Below are 13897 nucleotides of genomic sequence, written 5' to 3' on the forward strand. Positions count from 1 at the left end.
AACTTCAGAAACATCTATGGAAACTTTCTAATACCATTACCTATTTTCTATATGGTTAATTAGATTTTTTCTCCTTGCCAACAAAATGACATACAAAATTATGAAAATTTTCCAGAAGAAGGAATGTGAATGACCTAGTTACGGAGGGAGGTTGTGGCGGTGGTCGGTGTAGGTGATGATGCGCACATGCGCGATAGGAACTTGTCTTGGGGTCACTTCCCGGTACTCGAGTATAAGAGCGCTCGACATCAACGATCAGTCGCTAGTCGTTTTATAGCTGCTCTCCAAACAACATCAGACGAGTACGTTGTGTCTTCATCTGTTCAGTTCTTAGGAATCAGAAATACCGAAGATTTTCTCCCACAAAGAGTGTCTACTTGTGTTTGTGTGTGTACCTATACAGTTTTGGATAAGTCTTTCAACAGTGGAAATCTGAAGGCGATATTATAGCAAGATCATATCCTGCATTTTGCATACAGTCATTACGAGAACACAGGCGCATGTCCATAGCACTTCATTTTAAACAAACACACATTTATAATAGAGCGTGTATTACGTATATGATCTCGTAGCGAAATGAAATTACGAGATTCTGAGGACTTGCATGTCATTATTACGTTCGATGCAAAGGATTTGCTGTCGAATCTATTTAATGAAATGGATTATCTTAGAAAATCGTCGCTTCATCTCCCTGCTCGGTCATACACTTCATTCATATCACGTCAACTTTTCAAAGATATGAATATTCAAACGGAATATATTTATGAATACAAATTAATGGCTATACGCGGCTATGCATACATTTAAAGCTTCTGTTACATGTGATTCTTAATTACTTACATTGGATGATAATTTAACTTTATGGCGTTGAAAGATATTAGACTATTGATGTTAGGAGAGTCTTCTAGTTGGATATGATCTTAAGATTTCAAAAGCGTCACGCCCACTTTTTCCATTCGCTGGATGATTATTGTCATTATGCACGTACAAAATCCTTTTGACCTTGAACCTGGATTCAGAATGAAATTAATCTCCTCTTTTTTTTCGTTGTTCAAATTATTGTGCAAAATATGTCAAATTGTCTGAAAGCCAATGGGAGATTTCAACGCTGCAAAAAGAACCAATCTCAGTTGTTTTCGAATCTATTTCCACTATAAAATATTATTCTTATAAATAGGTCTTTGCATATTTACTAGAATAATCAGTCATATAAATACGATGTAACAATAACGTAAAAACATTAATAATTTCAGCGTACAATTCCCTTTATAATTAATCCGAATTCTCCGTTATGTTGCTTATTGTGACTCGTACACTCATTTGTTTATTGTCTTGGAATATCACGGCTCTAAAATCTGTAATTTTCATCCATAAATATCGTAGTCTGTTAAAGTAAACGGTAAATTAGACTTTCCATTAGTTTACGTATGTTTGGTCGGTAAATTTAGTTCCTCTAAATGGAACCTACAACAAATGATATAGTCACAAGCTCAAATGACTTTTGATTAAATTCAATTATCATCAAATTAGCCTGCAACTAGCTAAAACTGGCGTAAACAGTATAGTAGGTTTGGTTATTAAGGACAAGCAACTAATTTTTCGTGAGAATACGAATAAGAATAAAAGGATATCGAAGACATCTCTCTCTCTCTCTCTATCTATCAAAAAAAATTATGCGCGAAGATAAAAAAATCCAAATGAGCATACGAGTGTCTACACACACATACAAATATATATATATATATATATTTATATATATATATATATATATATATATATATATATATATATATATATATATATATATATATATACATATATATATATATTTATATATACAGTATATACATATATATATATACATATATATATATATATATATATATATATATATATATATATATATATATATATATATATATATATATATATATATATACAGTATATATACAAATATATACACATATATACAGTATATATATAAATATATATACATATATATATATATATATATATATATATATATATATATATATATATATATATGTATGTATATATATACATATAAATTCATACATACATAAACGGACATATATAAAATATATGCAAATAATATTCATATTTATACATACATACATACACACACACTGGTATATATTATCATAACGCGTGTATTTCTACAACCAGTCACAAAGTGTTTTCCATACTCGTAAAATCTCTAAATAAAATAAATATAAATAAAAATAAAATCGTCAAATTTCTTTTACCAAAAATGAAAAAATCTTAGCGCCCGTATTACATTCCAGTAAGGTCACTTAGAGACTGCTAAACGTCAATGTAATTCGGAATTATATTTTGGTATTCCCTTTTCACAAAATAATGAATTGAGATATCTTTATTATTTGGGAGATCTTTGTTAATACTCTACGATCATTTCCGTCGGTATGGTATCGTGACTAGATTTCGAGAGAGAGAGAGAGAGAGAGAGAGAGAGAGAGAGAGAGAGAGAGAGAGAGAGAGAGAGAGAGAGAGAGAATAAAGTTTGTACATGTAAAAAATTCTTAGTTATTGAAGACAGCTTGTAGTTTGCATTATCAAGTTGCATCCTCATTATTATTATTATTATTATTATAATTGCTAAATTACAACACTAGTTGGAAAAGCAAGATGCTATAAGCCTAAGGGCTCCAACAATGAAAATAGCCCGGTGAGGAAAGGAAATCAGGGAATAAACTACAAAAGAAGTTTAAGAACAATAACATTAAATCTTTCAATAAAACAACATAGGTTTTGATAAGATTTCACCAATATTCTTTACAGAATGTTCGAATCAAAATAAGTAATTGAATGACAGCACCTGAAAATCTTCTATTCTTTACAGAATGATAACGAGGGCAGTTCTGGTGGTGGCGTTAGCGGTGACTGTCCACTGCGCGGCGGTTGCTGATGATACTGCGCTTCAACCCGGTTCCGACAGAGATTCCAAACGTAAGTAATGAGTCGGAATCAGAGAAAAAGGATTTTTTTTTTTTTTTTTTTTTTTTTTTTTTTGCTTTCAGATAAATTTTTAATATCCGGTGCAAAACTAACAGAGAATGAAATTTAAATTAAAACCCTTTAGTTATTCTTTTTTAAATTACTGTTTTATCACAGATTTTGAAATTCACGTTTTTTAAAAAATGTTTTTACACTTAATTTCCATTCGAGTTTTTTTTGTCATATTTTAAGTAAGAGATAGAGTAGGCTAAACTTTAGAGCTAATCTAAATCTCAACCGTTATTTGCCTTAATTGAGAATATCCTATTCGATAGGAAATGAGTAAATTCCACCCCCCCCCCCCCCAAAAAAAAAAAATGAAAACTTAAAAACAGACAATAAGCAACAAAAAATAAATGAAAAAATGATCGAAAAAGTAAAGTAAATAGTGATACCACGTTCTTTTGGTCTGCAGCAAAAATTCCAAATATAAAGCAGGCCTACTACCAAAGGCACCTTTCAATCTGTAAATATTAGATCATATCCTAAGTCTTACTAAGCCTCCAGATGCTCAAAATACAGTTACAATCTCAGGGTGAGTCCCAAGAAAAAACAGGTTCCATGGGAAATACCAGGAGCCCGAAAGGAGAAAACGTTCCGGGTCCTAAATGAGATTTGGGGGTCAGTAAGCCTTTGACCTACCTTCAGATTGCTCACCCCTGAAAACGTCCCACTTCCCAGCACCGCCTTCTCTCTGGACGGGACCAAGAGCATAAACCAGATATTTCTTACGACGCCGTGTTTGCTGAGCAGTCTATAGTTGTTTTAAGAATATTTTCTTGACGATAGACAATCTATACCATATTTCATCCCATTTTTCTTAAATCTGTTTTTAGTCGAAACTAAATCACGTATGACAAAATCTATTTTCTGTAGACCGAAGACCAGAATTTAACTTTGGACAAATAAAAAAAATAATAATAACCGTAAATTAGAAATTTAACGAATCCGGTAGATAATATGTTAAAAAGCAGCTTTCTCTTCCTCGTGGCTGGGTGAAAGCTATAAAAAGAAAGAAACTGGATTGAGGGGGCCAAAGGATGTATTGTACGTGGAGCAGCATTCTGAATGAAATTCCTGACCGTTAGGAACCTGAAGCAGAGAAAACTGGTCAGACAAGTCAAAGAGAGGACTGGTAGCCGACCATGAAGAGTCGCTTCCTTCGGGATAAGATCTCGCCGTTTAACTGTGGTTTTTTTTTTTCTTTTTAATTGTTGCCGGAAGGACTAACCTACATTTGAGGTCATTCTCCTGTTATGAAAGATGTATAGGATAAAGTAGTTTCTTTTGAGGATTCTTACGGTTTCAAAACAACATCGCAGTTTCTTTTAACAAGCACATCATTGATATATTCAATACCTTTTACAACTAATTGAAAATGGTCGCCAGATGTCATTTGTACACCTCATTAACAACTACACACACACACACACACACATATATATATATATATATATATATATATATATATATATATATATATATATATATATATATATATATATGTGTGTGTGTGTGTGTGTGTGTGTGTGTGTGTGTGTGTGTGTGTGTGCGCGTGTGCGCCGTGCATTGTTTTGTGTGAAGCCATAAACATATTAAATAATGCATTTAACTTTTCCAAAATTACACGCGACCCGTAACTCATGGAGGGAATACCCTACTGTTATATAATTTATGCAGCGCAAAATGGCAATACGAGCAACGGCTGACTTGGTCATATGATCGGTATGTACATGGATGAGGTAATCCTCTTGCTCATTTTCCCACAAATTAGCCTACATTTCCCACACGAAAAAAAAGAAGAAATCTCTACAGAAATTTTTGTTCGTATTCCTACGTATTCACCTGGAATTCTTTTTCTTTTAATCCCGTATCAGTTCTAAACTTATTTTTCAACCTAGTATGATTTCACGTTATATCAAGACTAAAAAAAGACCTCAAGAATTATAACTGAATGGTGCTTTTGTTCCTTCGAGAGATTTAGATTTTTTTTAGAACGTCTTTCTTAATTTTGTTATTTTTGAGAACGTTCTTATTAATTTTATTATTTTTGAGAACGTTCTTATTAATTTTGTTATTTTTAAGAACGTTCTTATTCATTTATTTTTATTTTTGAGAGCGTTTCTTTCTTACTTTTGTTATTTTTTTAAAATTTCCTGACATAAAAAAATTAAAATAGTCCTTTACAATTTAATTCATTGACTGATCGCCATGAGACATTCCCTTTACCTCGAGTAAATACGTTTCGAATTGCACATGCAATTAAAAAATCAAACGCCGACAGAAAACAATGAAACGTTCTTGTAAATAATTGGTATTTAGTGGTGTACGATATTTCTGTCCCTAACTCACGTGACTTAAATACATTATCCTCACACATAAGAGGCACCAATCTTCCTTAAAAAGGTGCAATTTCTATCATAACTTCATACAACGTCTTGAGTCATAACCGCACAAAGTTCAGCCGACCCATTTCCTTTTGGGGGCATAGATCATCAAATATGCACAGGTGATACCGCGAACGTCCGGCTCCTCCTCGTCAGAGAGAAACTCTCTTGGAAATGTAGGTCACACCTTACGACCTGCGCTGCCACGCACCCGCCAATCATGTCCTAGACCCCAAGACCAATGTCGCTCCATTTCAACCTGTTTGACACGGAACCCGTTTGAAACAGACTCGAGTAGAAATTGTCGGAAAAAGAAGTACTGTTGCAAATAAACTATTCTTGGACAGCTTAAAAGTGTCAATTACCTCGGAAAAGCTCTGACGCGACGGGTGGGGATGATGCTGAAGATTCTCAGGTGTAGAACGGGGGGAGCAAGAATTAGCCTTCAGGGGAATCTCGGCCTAAGAATGTAGGTCAATAGCCTACATATGATCATTGAGTAGTCCCACCACAACTGACTTTGGTTTGGGTCATCTACCTCCAGAGGATCCTTCTTCATGGGCCACCCGTCCATCATTTCCTACAAGTTTGAGCCTAATCATCTCCAACTTAGTAACATATTTTCACTGTTCTATCCTCATTTGTGATTGATTACTAGACTTAATCATTGGAACTCTTTAAAAAAAATAAAAAATAAACCGCCGATACCAAATATAATAACATTTAAGTCATTTTCTCTCTGAATCATTTGAATGCTGATGAATGTCAACTATGTCTTATCTTTAATAATCACTTACTAGTACACTTTTGAAAAGCTTCTATAAAGCATTATACTTCTATATAGGGATTAAATAGATACAAGGACATAAGACAAATAAATAACCTATTAAATTGTCGGAATTTCAAGTTTAAATTCTAAAATTATATAATTTCTTCATGCAAAGGCAATTCAAAATAAGCAGCGTATTATTCAAAACAGTTTTTTGGTCCCGAACGTTTGCGCAAATAACCTTTTGCACCACCATCGTTTTCTTACAATTAAAGTAGGAATTGTCACCTATCAAATCATGATCTCAAGTCATTTAAACATAGTTATTTAAACCTTCCTCTAGTTATTCAAATTGGCACATCTAACACTGTGTATTTATTGACAAGAACAATTTCCCTCTTTTTTCCCCACAGTATTTCCTGTAGTACAAATTGTCACCTTTGAAAACGGCCCGTGCGTAGCTGGCTCGGGAGAAAAGGGAACTTGCTACAGCCAGAAAGAATGTGAAGGCCACGGAGGATCGGCCTCAGGCACCTGTGCCAATGGCTTTGGAGTCTGCTGCGTCTGTAAGTACTGTAATATGATTCCTACAAAATAAAGGAGTTTCTCCCTTCTGTTGTCTCGAGGCAAATGAAGATGAATGTAAGATGCCCAGTATGGTGTGTGTGTGTGCTTTTTTTTTTTTTTTTTTTTTTTTTTTTTTTTAGTTTGCCCCATTACTTAAACCAAGAACAGCTATAATTTTAAGTGTGAATCGAAATCTTAAAATAGACCAGCTTGTGGGTATAAATATTTTAACTTGTTTCTCTAATACTTCAAGTATCAGCGTCAGATGTTCATGAATAAATGCGCAGTCTACAATAATGAACTTTGAATAAGGTGTGGTGTGTCAGATGATGCCAATGGTTCATCATAATGCGATGAACACAATACGTCCCATTCCTTACACGATAAAATAATGGTAGTTGACCCTCTTCCCATAAAATTACAGTATATGCAACCTGCGATGACACGATAACCGTGAATGGGACATATTTCTCAAACCCGGCCTATCCAAGCACCTACGCCACTCCCGGCATGTGTTCGATTACGATCGTGCCACCGCCCGGTGTAAGTATCCACCCACCCATTGGAATGATAAATCATTAACCCCTTCCGTCATACCTACGTCCCTGTGCCATTCTAACACCTGTGCTTCGGGGTTCAAATGGAATTATGAGTCTTCAAACCTTCAGATCATCTTCAGATAGCTGGATCCTATGATAATTTAATCAAATGGGTTATAATCCATTAAATGCTCTTTTCTATCCTTCTTCTACTTTCTTTTGAATTTTTTTAACCACCTAACTGTACTCGAGCTGGATTGCGAAATACTCTTTGAGTCTTTGTTTTTCCTTATCTTCGCATTCGCTTACTGAAATAAAAATAATGCTGTCAATGAGGACTAAATCTTTCTGAATTTTAAAATAAGTTGTTTCTATGCCTCTTCGCATTTACATGGGTGAGCATAAGAACACTATTGGTAGAAATATCATTGACTTCTGTTCAGTATTTTTATGTTAAGATTATAATCTAAACAATCATCCCTGGAAACATGAATGATCCCCCCTTCGACTATTTCAGCTCTCGTACTTTGGGTTCTCTAGCATGACTGAAACAACCAGATTTATCTGCTTCGACTTCGTACAAAATTGTCGATGGAACATGGTTGTTCATAAACAAATAAACTGCATGAAAGTCTCCTTTTCTCGCTCTTGTTTCTTATGCCTTGACGTTCCTCTTCAATTAGAATGTGAAGCATGAACGGACGATACAAAATCTTTAACAGGAAGGGGAATGAATCTGAAACTACCATTTTTCTTTCCCTTTCGTCTTTATTTATTTATTTTTTTTTTTTTTGTATTAGTCTAAGGTGCAAGCATGAAATATCTTGGGGAATTACCTACTAATGTCTTGCAGTTTACATGGCATGCGGATCCGTCATAGAACAGAATAATTCGTACTTTGTTAACCCGTCATTTCCAAGCTTCACCATGGTGCCTACGACATGCTTGGTGTCCATACGCCCTCCACCGAAGGTGAGTGGTTTCGTCAGACCAGTACTCGTACTGTCAGCACAATGGATCTACTAGCACCACTTTTGAGGTCACTAATCTATGTGAGCTCCCTTTAAAAAACTGATACATACAATTACTTCCTTCGCTTTTATGACTTGGCTTGTTGGATGCTCTTAGTCTTGATTGTCCTTGCTGCTTCTATTTTCTGTCTCTAAATGTATTTGAACTTGCACAACTCTCATTATAATTAGCGTTTACCAAAGACATTTTCATTTACTATATATCGTATAAAGTTCTTGCTATAACTTTTTAATTATGATGTTGCTGACATGAGACAAAAATAAATTTGTGTAATTTTATTTTCTAGATTTAGACTTTCAATTTTCTTTCCATTTATCCTATGGCATCATGAAGACAATCTTCGCTTACATATACCTTTTATTTTGTTCCCCGCTTATCTTTACTGCTGAATTTGAACTGCTGGCAGACATGTCAAATTCTTATCCACTTCGATTCCTTCAACTTGATGGGTCCCACTGAGGGAGAATGTGGCAACGATACATTCGTCGTCCTTGGAGCCAATCCTGGAAGCATCATCCCTGTCTTGTGTGGACACAACAGCGGCCAACACAGTAAGTGGACTGATTACGTGAGTTTCAGTATAATAGCCGTGAAAATGATTCGAGTGAAAACAAAATTCCTGCGGAGCAGTGCCATGGAAAATTTAACACAAAAATATCTTTTTTTCAGTGTACCTTGATGTAGATAACACAAACGGTCCCATCCAGCTCGTCGTCACTAACTCGGCAACCAGTTATGGCCGTCAGTGGAAGGCTGGAATAACCTTCATAGGGGAAACCGACCCTTGCAAGGCTCCACCTCGCTGTCTGCAATATCACAAGGAAACTGCAGGTTCTATTATGTCCTTCAATTATGGCACGCCCCCAATGATGTTAACCAATCAGGTAGGCTAGTCAATACATCTGAGTTCCTTTTTCTTCCATTATTATCATTACTTTTTGCCCTTTGAGAGGGACGGAAATTTCTACTATTTGGTATATTTTCATATATATTCAAGCACCAGTTTTCCTGTGTAGCTCAAATTCCTTATAAATGCTACGCCCTTTTATATATAATCAAGTACTTTATATTAATAGATAAAATATTTTGTTCATAAATTGCTTTATCTCATTGTTTTCCACTTCTCCACAGATGTACAGTATTTGCTTTGCATACATCCCAGGCTTTTGCGACATCGGTTTTAGCTTCGACAGGTTCGATTTAGGTAACATCAACCAAGCTTGTGAGAACGATTATCTAGCTATCGGCGGAATCCAGCATTGTGGAGACTTCACCGCCTACACAGCACAAGGTACCCATCTATGGTCAAAATTTTCTGATATTCCAGTTGATTAAAAAAAAATTGTAAGGCTTTTGCAAATATTCTAATGATGCATTCGGTTGATGATCCAATTACTCTCTTTTCTTCCAACAGCCAACGCCACTGGACCCATCAATCTCCTAGTTATGTCCGACAGTGACAACAGTCGGGAAGAGGAAGGCTTCAGCGGAACCTACATGATGATGCCCTGCTAGTGAAGCTCATTCAATTCTCATAAAACTATTCCCAGACCCTCCTCATATAACCCTCCTCCGACCTCACTTAAAAAAAGTGTTTATTCTCAGACCTGACCGTCAAACTACATAGGATATTTTCTCTCTTGATATTTTTTTTCAAGCGTTTAAAACATCCATTTCCGTTTTTCTTTTTTTAAAGCTTTCGATGTTCCATTTTCATGTAATTGAAAGTGAAGATTTTTTTTATAGTTAGTGACGGAGCAGGCTAATATTTAGCAAGTAACTGTGATTAGATTATTTAACATCTAATGCAAATCTATTTTATATTGTTGCACGCCATGTTTTACTGAGCACTTCAGTTAAGTAGGGTTCGACAGGGTTGAAATTTTTATCATCTTCCATATTACGACGTGCCTCTGTAATACAAAGGTTTCGTCTCACAACATAATTATGTAATATATTGTAACATATGTGGGCAGCAAGAGACATGTATATCACTGTACAGCAATCATCATCATCATTATTTTCTTAACCAAGTCAAGATAGCGTGACTGAAGGTGCGTGAGTGTGTAAATGAATAAGAATGTATGAGCAACTGCAAGAGAATGTTAGTTCTTATTTATTATGTTAAGTTATATATAATTTATTTAAGCTATTATTTATACTGATTAGTGCTGGGAGCAGCAAGATAGCAACACCAATCTTAATATGAAAATCCTCAGGGCTATCAAGGTAAGAGACAAAAAGAAAATCAATAAATGCAGAATTGAACACAAAAGTAAGGCAAGAGTCAGTATCCATGAAAAAGAGCAATACTGTATCATTTTGCGTTCGCTGTATCATAATAATTTAATTTTATGAAAATAAACAATTTAAAAAAATGTGTATACTACTTAATATTCCTCTGCTAGAAACAAATATTACTTGGTCTTAATTCCTCAACTTTTACTAACTGTACAATAACATTTATATTATATGATCAACGGGAAAGATAGGATATATCACATACGAAACCCGTAAATTATAAAGCCATGTTAAAATATGCTAGAACCTAACTAAACATTGCAATTACTACTGAACAACATACCCTATCCAATAAAATCCACATGAACACACGATCTTTGCACAACCTACCGTGCTCTACAAGAATAACTGAATAACCGTAATTTGAAATAGATTCGAATATAATAATAATGGATTCTCGGTATATTACACCCCTTACATCTCTGGTGTGCTGTAGGAGAGTCAAACAAGGATGGGCAAGGAAACGGATAAATGCCAGTAACAATGAAATACAAAAAAAAAAAAAAAAAAAAAAAAAAAATTATGACGCAAAACATACTGTGAACTATACCTCCACGACGTAAATCATGTGATACACATTTTACCGTTAAGTGCATTACTGGATATACAGGGTGATTAAAGAACTCAGGATATATATGATTACAGAAGCTGTTGTCACTGTTAGTTCCACAAGTTTGGACGGAAGAAAACTTGAACTTTAATATCTAAGGTATTGATCTGTGTCAATAATACAAGTGTTTTGACTTCACGGATAAGCTTCAAACATGTGATATGAAAATTTATATTTATCTTATAACGGATTTTTTTTCATTCCTTGGTTTATTAATAAAACCTAATTACTTTTTCTTCGATTTCTGACTTTTGAAACATGGTATACATCGAAATGCTTCCATACACTGTCTTTTAGAATAAGGAGTACAGTTGTGCAAAAATGCACTATTGCAAATTGAAGAAATCCAGTCAACTAGACGTCAAAGGTAAATGTGTGCAATACTGCAGTAATATAAGACAAACCAAAGTACAAATATTCATCACACTTCACTCTCCCATTCACAAATCTCCACAATTTTCAAATCAACAGCTACAATACTTACATACTTCAATAATAAATGTAGATAATCTTTCGTGACACTCCCGCCTTTCTCTAATTTATGCCATCTCAATGAAAATAAATCTAAATTTACTTACCAAATTACGATATCTTGCTTTGATAACATTGAGAGCTGAAGGAAGTTTTGGTAACTGCACGGACCCATGGATCATGGGATTGGGATGAAATGTTTGCTCTTCAGAAAATAAAATTCAAATCTGTGTTGAAATATCCATTGGTAATCATTAAACTTTGCTGTAACCACATGTGCTATTTCTGAAAACCAAGAAGAGGCCTCTGAGAAATAACAGTACTTATACTAACGATTTTACATATGTAAATTTTCTAATATGGTTTGCACTGTCGTTCTTATTAGGGGGGTTATGTTTCAAATAGTTTTAATCTCTATTTCTCTTGGACATCATTACTTCAAGAGATTAAGTTACTCAACCCAAAAGGTCTCACAATGGGCGACCACTATGGGAAATAGATGGTACATCTGAAAATTTAATTTCATTACTGTATTGTAAGACACTATTTCTGCTACATATGATGGATTAGACAGGTCTCCTTAGCAACATAGCGTGCTAGGTTAGGTAAAGGAATGTTAGGTTCAAATACATATCACTTCACTTCCATATAAAATTATGATCAATGGTACCTAATGTGGTTTGGTATAGGGGTATACATAGGGGACTGCCCCCTATCAATTTAGACCAAGTACTCTCAAATCACAATTCTAAAATTGCATTTTTCCTAATTATACAAACCTCAGCCCTTTAATTAGATGATTTTAGCGCAGCTGAACTCTAGCATTAACTTTCAATGAGGTGTCGGTGGTTACCAGCTGGTCCTATTAGTCATCCTTTACGTGTTATTCTGAAGACAATTAAGTAGACCTTTGGTCTAAGGTTCTTATTGTTTTATTGTAATCAAGTAAATCCTTTTCACTCGGCATTATCAACATTATCTGTCGACTCTCATTATTTTTTTTTTTTTACTAACCCTTTGTTTTTATTATCAAATTTAGCTTCACCTGTTATGGTGACTATATGTTTATTCAAAGGTTATCTATGTATTCACACAGGTCCCTCCTTGAGAGGTACTGTAGTTAAAACTATTACATGCTCCAAATACATTATTCAAAGGGTGTAATTTGAAGAAAAAAAAATAGGTATGATTGGTTAAGCTATATATCAAGGTGAGCTCTTCCTTGAGTTGGGTATGAAAGGTTAAGATATACATCAAGGTGAGCTCTTTTTTAAGTAGTTGAAGTGAACAATCCAATCCTCATTCCAAATTTAAGCCAGCAGGCAGATTTTTAAGTAAGAATGACAAGTTTGGAAGTAATTTGTATTTTTCATAACGATACAAACCTGTAACAATTTATAGGGATTATACTTTCGGCAAAGCTGGAAGACAGCCATAAGACTTTTAGCAAGTGTAAACTACCCTACTGCTAGTTATCGCAGGGGGGGGGGGGTAGCTGGTTACCCCTTTAACACATACACCTGTGTTGTCTCCTCACTTTTTATTGCAGGCAAGACCTATTGGGGGGGACAGGTGACAGCCGGCCAATTTGTATGCAGTACATAGCTAAGGGTTTGTATTGTTAAGAAAAATACAAATGACTACTTCCAAATTTGCTATTTGTTCCAAAACTACATATCCAACAAACCCTCGCATTTTATAGGGATTGATTCACCCCTTGGGAGGGTGCAAGTCTAAACCAACTGGTTGGTCTTTTACCCATGGTTTTCCTGTACATGTTCCACACGTAACGGGAAGAAACCCTGACACCTCCCTAAACAATTCGAGCAAAGCACGGTTAGCAGCCTGAGAAATCTGTGTGATACTAGCAGCATGACTAGTCTAGGTAAAAATTCTTAGAAATGTGACAAATTCACAAATAATTTGTATTTTTTTGTATCTAATACAAACCTGGAGTTATTTATGTGGATATTCTTTCACTAGCAGCTGGAGGTAGCCATTAGACTTTTAAGTAAGTGGTGGCAACCCTGCCTAACCCTTTAGTGGCTAGGCAGGGAGGTACCCAGGTTAGGTAGGTGGTTAGGTTAGACAATGACTATTATTGGGTATTTGTTTACAGGAGCACGCTCTCCATTTACTCTAAAATTATGCAGTCCTGCAGCTATCCTCATTTTGCACAGTAATT

At 34.9% G+C, this 13897-nt stretch overlaps 2 protein-coding genes across 4 annotated transcripts in view; one reads left to right on the forward strand and one right to left on the reverse strand.

Annotated features, from left to right (window-relative positions):
• Nucleotides 1–13897, reverse strand: part of LOC137645872 (zinc finger protein 585A-like) — a 220580-nt gene that overhangs the window by 195514 nt on the left and 11169 nt on the right. For both annotated transcript variants that reach the window (XM_068378872.1, XM_068378877.1), the window contains exon 2: nt 11820–11997. The gene's annotated coding sequence lies outside the window, so the exon portion shown is untranslated. The remainder of the gene's footprint in view (nt 1–11819; nt 11998–13897) is intronic.
• On the forward strand, nt 180–10683 carry LOC137645871 (uncharacterized). Of its 2 annotated transcripts, none has more exons than XM_068378869.1 (8): nt 180–302; nt 2882–2988; nt 6606–6758; nt 7184–7302; nt 8737–8881; nt 9000–9214; nt 9462–9621; nt 9745–10683. In XM_068378869.1, the coding sequence occupies exons 1-8, from the start codon at nt 187–189 to the stop codon at nt 9843–9845; spliced, it is 1116 nt and encodes a 371-aa protein (XP_068234970.1). In that variant the 5' UTR covers nt 180–186; the 3' UTR covers nt 9846–10683. The 2 variants fall into 2 exon arrangements, with proteins under 2 accessions (XP_068234970.1, XP_068234971.1); XM_068378870.1 differs by having other exon boundaries at nt 286–387.

Source organism: Palaemon carinicauda, chromosome 8, assembly GCF_036898095.1.
Source record: "Palaemon carinicauda isolate YSFRI2023 chromosome 8, ASM3689809v2, whole genome shotgun sequence".
NCBI classification, from domain to species: domain Eukaryota; kingdom Metazoa; phylum Arthropoda; class Malacostraca; order Decapoda; family Palaemonidae; genus Palaemon; species Palaemon carinicauda.